The sequence below is a fragment of the Prorops nasuta genome, unplaced genomic scaffold (assembly GCF_024137725.1).
Source record: "Prorops nasuta isolate Cenicafe-Biocafe unplaced genomic scaffold, Cenicafe_Pnas_1.2 PNAS00001, whole genome shotgun sequence".
Taxonomy (NCBI): domain Eukaryota; kingdom Metazoa; phylum Arthropoda; class Insecta; order Hymenoptera; family Bethylidae; genus Prorops; species Prorops nasuta.
In genome coordinates this window covers 6,119,786-6,132,822 of record NW_027116798.1, presented here as the reverse complement: position 1 = coordinate 6,132,822, position 13,037 = coordinate 6,119,786, and the positions used below count along the sequence as shown (strand labels likewise).

Genomic DNA, 13,037 nt, shown 5'->3' with positions numbered 1-13,037 from the left:
TTAATGTAAAAATGTTTCCTCTGAAAAGAAAAAATCAACCTAAAAAAATACATCAAATTCCATAACATTTGACCCCTGAACATATGATCAAATTTTTGCATTTTTTAAATACCTACATTAAACTTTATTTGTACCTAAAACCTTGTTCCGTCGGCTTCCAGTGAGGATATTCTTTGAGCATTTTTATACCTGTTTAGAAGTTGGTATAAGTTGATTTAGAAAAACATCACCAAAATGCGACAGGCATCATGTTAACCATTAATAGTTTCGATATCATTATTGACAGTTTTTCCTATCTCGGCATAGGGTGGAATTATTTCTTCAAATAGTCTATATCACTCTAGATTTGAATGAAGTGAGTTCTTAATATATCCATTTTGTTATTATAAAAGAAAGCAACAAAAGATGATGCCAATTAAATATTTTATGTTGCTTTCTATTATAATAACAAAATGAATATATTAAGGTAGCAGTCTAGTTGTTCAATTCGAAAAAAATTTGTTTTTCATATTTCAATAGTATACCAACATGAGAATATGGTGTATAAATTTTAAACCGATATTCAAAATATTAACAAAGATATAACATATATTCAGGAGCGCCGCATAATTGAACGCTGTAAGTTTCGTAATTTTTTGGTTTGTCCTTTCGAAAAATAAAGAAAGGCTTATTTATTCTTGAAGAAATACCTCATGTTTTCCACTTTGGTTAAAATTTCCAAAGAAATCTATGGCCTTACTTGAGAATTTATTTTTGATTCATGTTGTTCATCCAATGAAGCAACAAACTGTTCTATCAGATAAAACCATAAGATTTTTGAAAACCGAAAAAAATAAAATTTCTTATAATCGCTTTTTTAAATTAATACTTATATCTCGACTACCTTATTAGATATAGCACATCATATGGCACGCCTCACCGAAAAAATAAAACGACTTCAAAATTAATCCACAAATAACACCGTATTGCTCTCCAAAATTTTTAACTTAATAGGCGCTTTCGAGGATCTTCTTAAAAATATGCAGAAAGATTTCATGTAACACCTGGATCAAGAATATAGGATATCAGGAGATAATGTTTATAATTGGTATAATTCACAAGTATGCGTGAAGCTTTACGAATAAGTGGTAAGTACGGAGCTTCTGTTGTTTATCCAAAGGAAAGTGTCAACGAAAGTGAGAGTAAAGTCATTTTTCCGTTGAATGAAAGCCCTTATTTATCGGTTTAAGATTGATATATCTCAGCAATGATGGTTTTACGATATTAATAGTACATGACTTTTCAACTTAGTTTATCCTTAAGAATATGTGATTAAAATTATATGCATCCATGCTGTTACACCCTGCATATAGGGTGTTTCACGTAAGTCATCAAGGACATAGATACAACAAGAAACGTATCTCTGTAACTTTAAAGGATATTCAATTTTATCGTACAACCTCTTTGAAAACAAATAACAAGAGGTTTTAAAAAGGTCCTATACAAAAATTAAATATCTCTTGCAATTAAAGAGATACAAGTCTTTTTGTATTTCTGCTCTGGGGCGTCTTACGTGAATCACACTGTATTAATGAACTTTTACTTTATAAAATATAAAAAATTTCTAGAAACAGCGTCAGCAGTTTCATCACATCATTATTAATACGAATTCTTTCAGGAGTTTCAGGTCTATATTTAAAAACTGATGGTGTTATGTATTTATATAAATAATGCATTCGTTCATTCCCATCATTTAATGTTACAGTCCTCAAACATATGAATGAGTAAAGCATAGTATTAGAAAACGAAAGGTATTGTATGTGTTGGTTTAACATATGTGTCAGCACTGGTAATACTTTTGTTGCAGTAAAATTATATCTGCAAATTATAGAACCAACAATTACTGGTTATTTTAAGAAATATGGAATTTATATTAAATATTTTATAGGCTTTTTAATTAACCCATTAACGCCAAAACGGCAAGAATCAAAGGTTTACTTTGCGATCAGATTTAAAGTGCTAAATCTTGTTGCACATATCGCAAAATACCTTTACTTATGTTTTCGAGGTCGCTCTACAAGATGGTATAATTTAAATTATGATTTGGTTGCGTGAAAAAAAGATATAATGACTTTTTCCTCAAAAAGTGCTAAAAATTTTGCGACAAAAATTTTAAAAGTTAAATTTTCTACTAAAATTTGATGTTCCTCTTCATTAAAAATGGGCACAATTTGGCACAAACATTCCAAAGTTTCAAAATATCGTCCGTAGGAAATGAAAAATTCTTGATGGTCGAAGCAAAATGGTGGCAAACACGATTTTTTGTTACAAAATTTCACAAGCTTTTTTCTCATCAATTACGAACTTTATTGAAAATTTCCCAAGGATAAAAATGTCTTATAATTAATTGAAGAATATTCTAAAATTTTTTCAAATTTTTTATCAACAATTTTTTAAATTTCAGTCTTGTAATATTAGAAAAAATATAAAATTGTTTATAAAAAATTTGAAAAAAATTTGGAATATTCTTCAGTTAAATATAAGACATTTTTATCCTTGGGAAATTTTCAATAAAGTTAATAGTTTTTTAGAAAAAATGAATTTCATATTAATAAGGTGAACAGACTTCTCTTATAAGAGCTGCACAATACTTAAAGCTTTAAAAAGATTCACTGACGGTATGCAATACATTTTTAGCGCTTACTTTTTTTGATTGAAGTGAAATCTATCATCAACGGTCTACTATAAGTTTTTCTTCATTCTTTATTATATTTCTTTTTTTATATCAATTATTTTTCTTACTTCACATGTAACGTTTTATATAGTCTTTATCTAAAGTTTTTATATTCTTAAATATTTGATCATTGAAAAATGTCGAAGAGAAAACGACAAGTTCGAATGTCAGAAATTGAATCTGATGATGATAGTTCACATGAAGAATCTAGTCAAATAATTTTGATTCCCGATCCTAATTATTCTGGCGATAATGATTCTGGTTCAGACGATGAAAATTATAATGATTTTCCTTGTACGTCATATAAAAAAGTATACCAGGGTTATTCTCCAAATTTAACTAAATTAGAAGCAGAACATGAGTATAACTGGGTTGACGGTGAAAAAAATTCTAAAGATCAAATTGAAAATGAGACACTGTTATCTGACAGCCAGAAAAAAATGATTGTGCAAAGTACACCAGTTCAATTATTCGAATCCTTTTTTTCTGATGAAATCAAAAATTATATTAGTGCAGCAACAAAGGAAAATAATTTTGAACTTTCTCGATCTGATTTAGATATATTTATAGGAATTTTAATTTTTTCAAGCTTTAACAAAAGAAAATCACAGCGCGACTATTGGTCAACTGATCCCTTTTTGTCTGCTAACGTCGTTTCGTCAGTAATGTCTCGTAATCGATTCGAAAGTATAAAAGCTCATATAAAATATTCTAAAGCATCAAACAATAATCCAAATGATAAAGGATGGCGAGTACGTTCTTTGATAAACTTATTCCAAAAAAACATTCTTCAATTTGGATATTTCCAAACTGCAATGTCAATTGATGAAATGATGATAAAATCATATGCCAAAACGAGCTTGAAACAATTTATTAGAGGAAAACCAATAAGATTTGGATTAAAAATGTGGGGACTGTGTACTAGTAATAGTTATCTCTTAGGTTGGGATTTGTACTGTGGTAAGAATCAAATAGAAACGAATGTGCTGATGAAATGTGCATTAGGTAGCAGAGTAGTAATGAATTTACTAAAAGATTTCCTGCATAATACAACTCCTCGAAAGATAAATCTTTACCATGTCTATTTTGATAATTATTTCACAAGTTTTGATTTGATTTTACACTTACGAAATATAGGATTACGAGCCACAGGTACTATTAGGAATGATAGAGTTAAAATTAAAAACGAAATATGTAAGAAGGCAGAGAGAGGAACATTTGCTGTTAAAAATGACAAAAATAGTCAAATAAATTACATCACTGTAATGGATTCAAAGCCGGTGTCCATAGCATCTACGGCGGCAGGTGTAAATCCAACTCTTCCAATAAAGCGTTATAGTTCTAAAGAACATGAAAAGAAAGAAATCCAATTTCCACACGCTTTTCATATTTATAACAAATATATGGGAGGAGTTGATACTCATGATGCTCACTGTAATAATTTATTGCCTAGCATCAGAAGTAAAAAATGGACACATGGGTAGTTTTTACACGTTTGATTCAGGCATCTATTACGAACTCGGTTGTTATATATAATACTGCTAGTACCGGGAATAAAAAGTCTACAAAAGAGTTTGCGTTAGATATTGCTAAGCATTATTTAGCAAATCCCGAAAAAGAAATTACACAAACTCATGTATCCAAACGTGTAGAAAAGCAGAGCAAATGCTCATCATGTCCCATAAAAACATACAAATTCTGTAAAGGATGCAACGCATATGTTTGCAAAACATGCTTTCCTAACAAACATTAAGAAAGAGTATTGAAAATAGGAAAAATGTGGGTATAAGATAAGTAACCTACTAAATATCAATGACTTGTGACCCTAAAAAATGCTAAAATATTCCAATTTCAGCTTGTAAACGAGATTAATATTTTTTTCTAAAAAATTATTAACTTTGTTGAAAATTTCCCAAGGATAAAAATGTCTTATAATTATTTGAAGAATATTCTAAATTTTTTTCAAATTTTTTATAAACAATTTTTTATTTTTCCTAATATTACAAGACTGAAATTTAAAAAATTGTTAATAAAAAATTTGAAAAAAATTTAGAATATTCTTCAATTAATTATAAGACATTTTTATCCTTGGGAAATTTTCAATAAAGTTCGTAATTGATGAGAAAAAAGCTTGTGAAATTTTGTAACAAAAAATCGTGTTTGCCACCATTTTGCTTCGACCATCAAGAATTTTTCATTTCCTACGGACGATATTTTGAAACTTTGGAATGTTTGTGCCAACTTGTGCCCATTTTTAATGAAGAGGAACATCAAATTTTAGTAGAAAATTTAACTTTTAAAATTTTTGTCGCAAAATTTTTAGCACTTTTTGAGGAAAAAGTCACTATATCTTTTTTTCACGCAACCAAATCATAATTTAAATTATACCATCTTGTAGAGCGACCTCGAAAACATAAGTAAAGGTATTTTGCGATATGTGCAACAAGATTTAGCATTTTAAATCTGATCGCAAAGTAAACCTTTGATTCTTGCCGTTTTGGGCGTTAATGGGTTAAATGGAAAGTTTATTAAAAACTTATGTTATTTAACTAAATAAATACTTTCTTATAATTATAAATTCTTTAATTTAATTTATTAATAATTTGATTTAAACTAACGCTATTTTGGTTGAATTGAGAATAAATTTAAGAAAAGACTTGGTATATTTACTTTAAGTTAAAGATTCTTAAATTAAATATCCTTTTTGTTCTTTTAACTATAATATTTTATATAATATAAACTATATTTTCTTGTAGTAGCAAAAGTTTTGCTCCGCCACCCGTGAGTAAAAATTTTGTTGAAACAAACTGATATCTTCATTTCTATCAACCATTTTTATTTGTCAGAGTATTTTTAAACAAATATCAGATGGCTACACCATTTTAAGTTTGAGATACGTGTTGATACAAATATAAAGGTTATATCATCTTAAATTTTTTTAACAGACCGATCTATTTTTAGTTGGATATATTTGTAGTAGAAGTTAAGATCTTATGAAAACCCTACTTGATTTGAATTTTATCGACACGGTATTATGTTGCAATTAATACATGTACAATAATTGGGGAAACAAAATTTCTTTCCTAATTTTATTTATCTTAATAAATGACAACTTCATTTTTATTACACAATAATAATTAAATGATTTAACTTTATAATGTCGCGATGCTTATTAGTCGAGAGAATCGTTGTTTCACTCGCATTGACGATCTCCGACTTTACAAAAATTAACTCTCTTCCGTTGATCGATCGAGAGCCGAATGCCTCAAAATCGATTCGTTCTTATTTCGTCGCTTTTCGGCGGCTTTCGCCTATCGTCGGGTTCTGAGCTTACGCTTGTAATACGATTGGCGCTTAGAGAAGTTGTCCTCATCAACCAATCAATGTGAAATCTTTCTTATGTTAAACGTTAGGTAAAACGTTAATTCGAATATTCGCATAGGACAAAACAGACACGGTTACGAAATATTAGTCCTTCGGCGGTTTTAAAGGCAGTGTCTCGCGCCTATGTCTGTTCCTTTTGCCGGTTTTCTAGGTAGATCCTTTCTCGCCGCGTGCTTGCGACGGCGCTATAGTTGGCTCGAAAGCTCTCGCGATATGACCAATCGAGCGCTAGGCGCGAGAATTCAAGATTCTTAACGTGACCAAAATCCCGTCTGGATTTCGTCACGTTACAAAGTATAGCATATATGATTTTCAAATACCTTAACAGTTTCAACCTAATAATATACTCCTGATACTGATTGATGCACATTAATGTTTAACGTAAACTTTTCATTAGCAAAGTTATGAATATAAATCTCAGGTTATCCAGTCAGTTTTATCCTCTGCAATGAAAAAGGGGCTGTTTTATTTTCATTTAATCTGAAAAAGAAACTTCACAAAGTACCACAAAACTTATTACATTCTATATTGTAAAATAGAATGTTACACTTATCTGATTATTGGTTTCTCTTATTATAATTAACTGGAGGTTTTCGTGGATTTGCTAAATTGACACTTTTCATCACAAACTAACCTCATTGCGTCAGGTTAATTAAATATACACACAGTTGACAATTCGTCAGATCAAAATTCGAGCGAGATAACACTAAATACAACCTCATTATCACTAAAGAGAGGAAAACTGTCAAAATAAAAAATTGGTTGGCAGCGCAGCAGTAGAAAAATGATGTCGAAGCGACTAACTTCAAGGCGAAGACATCGGCCGAGGATTGAAGAATTATCGTAATATTTCGGTATAAAGTATTTAGACAATAGAGTACGAGATCTCTGTATTGTGTGAACTATTTTTAATGTTCGAGGTCTCACTCGAAAGCTTTTTGAAAACCTTCTTCAAATATGCTATGGTTAAACCATGACAATGCATAATTCATAGAGATATGTCGATTTCAAAATTGGGACGACTAAACTTACTGTATAAGTTACAGGGTAGCGTTCGACTATATATGAGCAATTCCACCAATTCGGAAACTGGTTTACCGACGCACATCCCAGATTTTTTTGATATTCTCAGATCTTGTACCCTTTATCGTTAAATGATTCTCTAATTTTTTTCAGAATTTTTTATCCATTATTTACGACGTGGTTATATTGGAAAATTTTTGATTTTAAGTACGTTCTATCTTTTAATTTATTTTCTATACTTTTTCAAATAACTTAATAAATTTTTTTCACACATGATTTCCATGTAAAAAAATCTCACATTTCCAGTGGAATAATTGTTTTTCTAGTAACATCACTTTATGCCGAAGAAATTAGCGTTTAAAATATAAAAATCAATTTTTCAGGAAATGCGTATTTTTTTTCGTAAAGTTGAGAAAATTTCACATGGAACCTGTAACTTTCAAAATGGGATTCCTACTAAAACTCGTCAAATCGATAATAATAATAAAAAAAAAAGAAATAATAAATAGTTTACCGCAAGTATTATGGACTATCTCGATTCTTAGGGACTTTTTTTCCAAGTATGACACTAGAGCCTGTAATATTTATTCAAAATGATTTAATATTATTACTGTATATGCCGGTGTCTTTGCGTAAAGTCGAGATTACGCAGCAGTACCAACTCAAATTTTTTGTCCCCCAACCCTAAATATACTCTTGTTTTGAAAGTTTAAAGTTTAAAATTTGTAGGTTTGAAGTTGATTTAAAAATAGAAAATGATAGACAGAGTAGAAAAAACACATTGGGGGAGCTATTACAGCAATTAAAAAAATTTAAACTGGTACTCCTACGTAATACTGATTTTTACGCAAAGACCCAGGCACTTACAGTAATAAAATTAAGTCATTTCAAATAAATATTGCAGGCTCTAGTGTCGTACTTGGAAAAAAAGTCCCTAAGAATCGAGATAGTCCATAATATTTGCGGTAAACTATTTAATATTATTATTTTTATTTTATTATTATCATCGATTTGACGAGTTTTAATAGGAGTCCCATTTTGAAAGTTACAGGTTCCATGTGAAATTTTCTCAACTTTACGAAAAAAAATACGCATTTCCTGAAAAATTGATTTTTACACTTTAAACGCTAATTTCTTCGGTATAAAGTGATGTTACTAGAAGAGCAATTATTCCACTGGAAAGGTGAGATTTTTTTACATGGAAATCACGTGAAAAAAATTTATTAAGTTATTTGAAAAAGTATAGAAAATAAATTAAAAGATAGAACGTACTTAAAATCAAAAATTTTCCAATATAACCACGTCGTAAATAATGGATAAAACATTCTGACAAAAATTAGAGAATCATTTATCAATAAAGGGTACAAGATCTGAGAATATCAAAAAAATCTGGGATGTGCGTCGGTAAATCAGTTTCCGAATTGGTGGAATTGCTCATATATATGTATACTTGCCGTCGAGACACTACCGTGTCTCTTAATATGCATCAATGCTTTTCTGAAACATTATTTTTTTACTTAATACATTCACTAAGAAACAATAGGGTTATTAATCCAAGGGAAAAATTGTTACTACAATTAAAAGTATACAATTCACAGAAAATGCAGTATGACTTATTTTCAAATAAAAACATAAAAATCTTATGTTCCTTTTTATATAACACACACAGTTGTTTAAAACGCCGAGAAGACCGGAGACATATCTCAAATTGAATGGTAATGCAGTTTTTTTATCAACCTTCAATAGTTTTCTCTTCTAATTATAATATACATATTCAAATTTAAAAATTTCTCTTTGACAATAAATCTGAATATCTCTCTGCATAACATATATTTTGACTTTGTGTAAAAAATATGTGCCCCTTGTACACTGAAAACTATACTTTTTTATCTTTAAATCTATAATGGAAAACAATATTTACAGAAAAATATAATAACCATGGATTTAAATCATATATATATATATATATATATATATATATATATATATATATATATACAGGGTGTAATGAAACGACCACCTTTTCTCATAACTGGAGGTTCGGGGTGACAACTCAAGTGCACGTGTAAAATTTCCTTCGAATCGTTCAAGGGGTTTAAAAGTTATTTCCATTTAAAATTCACCCTTTTTCGGTCCTTTTCGAATGACTTTAACTGCACAATGAAAAGTGGGGAAAGTGAAAATTAATTCACGAACACCCCGCTAGATTATAAAAATTATCGATCGCACGCGATAATACATTTCTTATTTATTTTTTTAATCTGGCTACTAAATTAATTTCAATAATAGCAATATCCTTTTCATAACAATTCCAGTTCAATTCAATACAAGCATCATTGATTGAATTGATGGAAAGAGCAATTTGACGCAATGAAAAGAAAAGTATCAGAAGGTAGGACATTTCGCGAGCGCACTGATAGTTTAATAGGTAATACATGAGGGCATTCTCTTTTTACTAACGAAGCTATAGAGAATGATTTAAAATCAATGCATTGATGACAGACAAAATTAAACTTACCCATTTAATGTTTTTCAAGTTCCTTTAGATCGAAGTTTTTGACAAAGCTTCAAACTGGCTCCTCGATCATTTCCAGAAAGCACACTATCACTGTTTTTGCATTTAAACACTCACGAATTTAAACAAATTAGGTATTAACCTACGTTTCTTCTGAACACTAGTTAATTTGACACTTTTGAACTGTTTGAAGTAAGGCTGTGAAGAGAGACACAAAGAGAAAGAATAATCAATAATTTGTGTGTGTGTTTCGACCACTCTTAATCAGCCTACTTCAAACAGTTTAAAAGTGTCAAATTAACCAGTATTTTGAAGAAACGAAGATTAATACCTAATTTGTTTAGATTCGCGAGTGTTTAATTGTAAAAACAGTGATAGTGTGCTTTTTGGAAATGATCGAGGAGCCAGTTTGAAGCTTTTTCAAAAACTTCGATCTAAAGGAACTTGGAGAACTTTAAATGGGTAAGAATAATTCTCTCTATCATCAATGCATTGATTTTGAATCATTCTCTTCAGCTTCGTGGTAGAAGGAGAATGACCTCATGCATTGTCTATTACATTATCAGTACGCTCGCGCAACATCTTAGCTTCTGATACTTTCCTTTTCATTGCGTCTTCTCCCTCTTTCCATCAATTCAATCAATGATACTTGTATTGAATTGAATTGGAATTGTAATGAAAAGGATATTGCTATTGGTGAAATTAATTTAATAGCCAGATTAAAAAAATAAATAGCAAAGGTATTATCGCGTGCGATCGATAATTTTTACATTCTAGCGGGGTGTTCATGAATTATTTTTTACTTTCCCCACTTTCCATTATGCACAGTTAAAGTCGTTCGAAAAGAACCGAAAAAGGGTGTATTTTAAATGGAAATAACTTTTAAACCCCTTGGACGATTCGAAGGAAATTTTACACTTGCACTCGAGTTGTCACCCCGAACCTCCAGTTACGAGAAAAGTCGGTCGTTTCGTTACACCCTCTATACACATCGTTGCTTAGATAAAACGAATCAAACTATGATGCAAAACATAAAATGCTGTTTAACTTCGTAACTAGAAGATATAGCAAATTTTGCTATAGACCTATTTGAATATGAATCAAAAGACACTTCGAAAAGGTCTTATAGCACAAATTGTTACCTCTTCTAGTTACGAAGTTAAACAGCATTTTGTGTCAATGGTCTGATTCGTTTTATCTGAACAATCTTGTACATATATAAATTCAGTTTTCAAAAATCTTTTTCTATTCAATTGATGTTATATATTATTTATAAATGCTTCTTTGTAATAAAAGACGTGTACAAATAAATTTCGTACTGAATGTAATTGCTGATAACGAAGAAAATTGAATAATATTGAGATAGACAGAGAAATAAATTACTACATGTATTTGGTCAGAGAAATTGAATTTTTTTGTCTTTGTGCTTTTTTTAGTGTAATATAGAAATATTGTCTAGAAAATACAGAGTGAAGTTAGGAGGAATACAATCGAGGCAATTTCCCATAATGCACAAAAACAAAACATAAAGATGAATGAAAATAATGATCGGAATATAATTTTTATCAAATTAGTATAAGTCCTGTTATACCTTCGCAGATGTACCCCTGCTGTCTGAGACCCCAAAGCAGATCCGTGCAGCTATGACAGTAGGTCGGTTTGTGAAACGATTTCTTACTGAAGCTATGCCCACAGTCGGCTGGAGTCTCTACTGAGACCGACGCCATGTTCCCCTTTCCACCGCGGCACCGTTCACGCCAGATTTTCACCGCGAAAATACACAAAACTCACCACACATCGTTCAGCGCATTAATTATATGCACTACACTATCTTATCCCGAAGTCGTACACGTACATAATTACACTGCTGCAACTGTTGCAAGCTGCGTAAGTTCTTCATGCCTAAATGTCGGTGCATAACGTACTTAAAGCGCATTATTATTACTACGCGGAACATTTTTTCTGTATATCAATATGGGATACACAATTTGGTAATAATGATCTAGCACTTTGTAACCAACCATATTTAAAGCTTCCAGCCCTTGTATTTTGTTGAATTCGTCGATTTGTTTCGCCACTCTAGTCTTGACGAGTCGCCAATGAATGCTGTGACTATCACGCATTTGAGCACTCGATCGCCCATCAGTACCGCCTACTAGTCGCTGCACTATTAACATTGGTGACTCATCTATTTTACCCTTATCTATTTTTCCTTTTCATTATCACACTAACCTTGTTATTTACACACATTCATCACAAATCATAAGTATATAAAATTATCCTTTCTTAATTTTTGTGAATCTGCGTATAGCTAAAATACTACTATTTATCGTGTTTTCCAGATTTATCCCGCAATCATCTGCTCCCTACCAGCCCTTACTCTACTACTGCCCTAGCTCGCTTTCACAAATGAGGAGGTGACATAGTGGGCGGGGGGGGGGGGGGGGTTATATGCTCAGAGAATGTGCGCAGCTCTCGTAAACACGCCCTCTCTTCTCTATAACATATAATATATATCGTTCTATTTAAATACTTTGTGCTATATTTTTATTTGAAAAATTTATTATACACTGTAGAGAGACAAATCAATAATATTTTGTTGATATAGATTGTAATTAAAGAATTAATTATTTAACATGTTACAGTAAAGGGGATGTAACTACTTCCTTTAAACTCTAAAAATAAAAATTAATTTAATAATAAATAACTATCCTCACACACAAAAATATATGCTTTATTCGTAAAAAAAAAGTCGAATACATTGGTTTATATATAAAACATCCTTCCGAAATGTTTTCTATCAAAGGATTGCAATCCTATACGAAATCAAATCTTACTAAAATAAATATTATTCAAACTTCTTTTTTTATATAATTCTTTCATAAAAATGATTTTATTATAATATATACTAACTCCAACGAATATTCTAATTAAAATTGTAGTGAAATAAAATTTCTATGCAAGCATTCTCATATCACTGAGCGAAATAATCGTTTGAATTTAATGAATATATTTATTTGAATTTTCGTTTGTTTGAATGTAATATTTTTCATTAAAAGCTAACACATATTGATTTAAATTATAATATTTTTGTTTAATCAAATATATAATGCAATTTAAATAAAGAAATCTTTGAATTTAATTGATTAAAAAAAATATAATTTAGATGAAAACTTCGTCCATTTGGTTGAAATAAACTGATTTATTTGAAAGGCAATTTTCATAACAAAAAAACATTACATTCATTTCAGTATTAATTTATTTAGATCAAACAAAAAAATTATTTGCGTGTGTGTATCAGGAAAATATGTAAATAATAAATATTAGAAGTACATAAATGAATATTAGAGTTTGTTTTAAATCATTGTGTCATTAAATGAAATACGTGTGTTTTCTCTTTGG

At 30.1% G+C, this 13,037-nt stretch overlaps 1 protein-coding gene across 1 annotated transcript in view; it reads right to left on the bottom strand.

Annotated features, from left to right (window-relative positions):
- LOC136774330 (diacylglycerol kinase theta) overlaps positions 1 to 11,998 on the bottom strand; it is a 2,104,019-nt gene extending 2,092,021 nt beyond the window's left edge. Inside the window, exon 1 of the mRNA XM_066728589.1 lies at positions 11,227 to 11,998. Coding sequence (XP_066584686.1) covers positions 11,227 to 11,362 — 136 coding nt within the window. The 5' untranslated portion in view covers positions 11,363 to 11,998. The remainder of the gene's footprint in view (positions 1 to 11,226) is intronic.
- Positions 11,999 to 13,037: the final 1,039 nt, after the last annotated feature.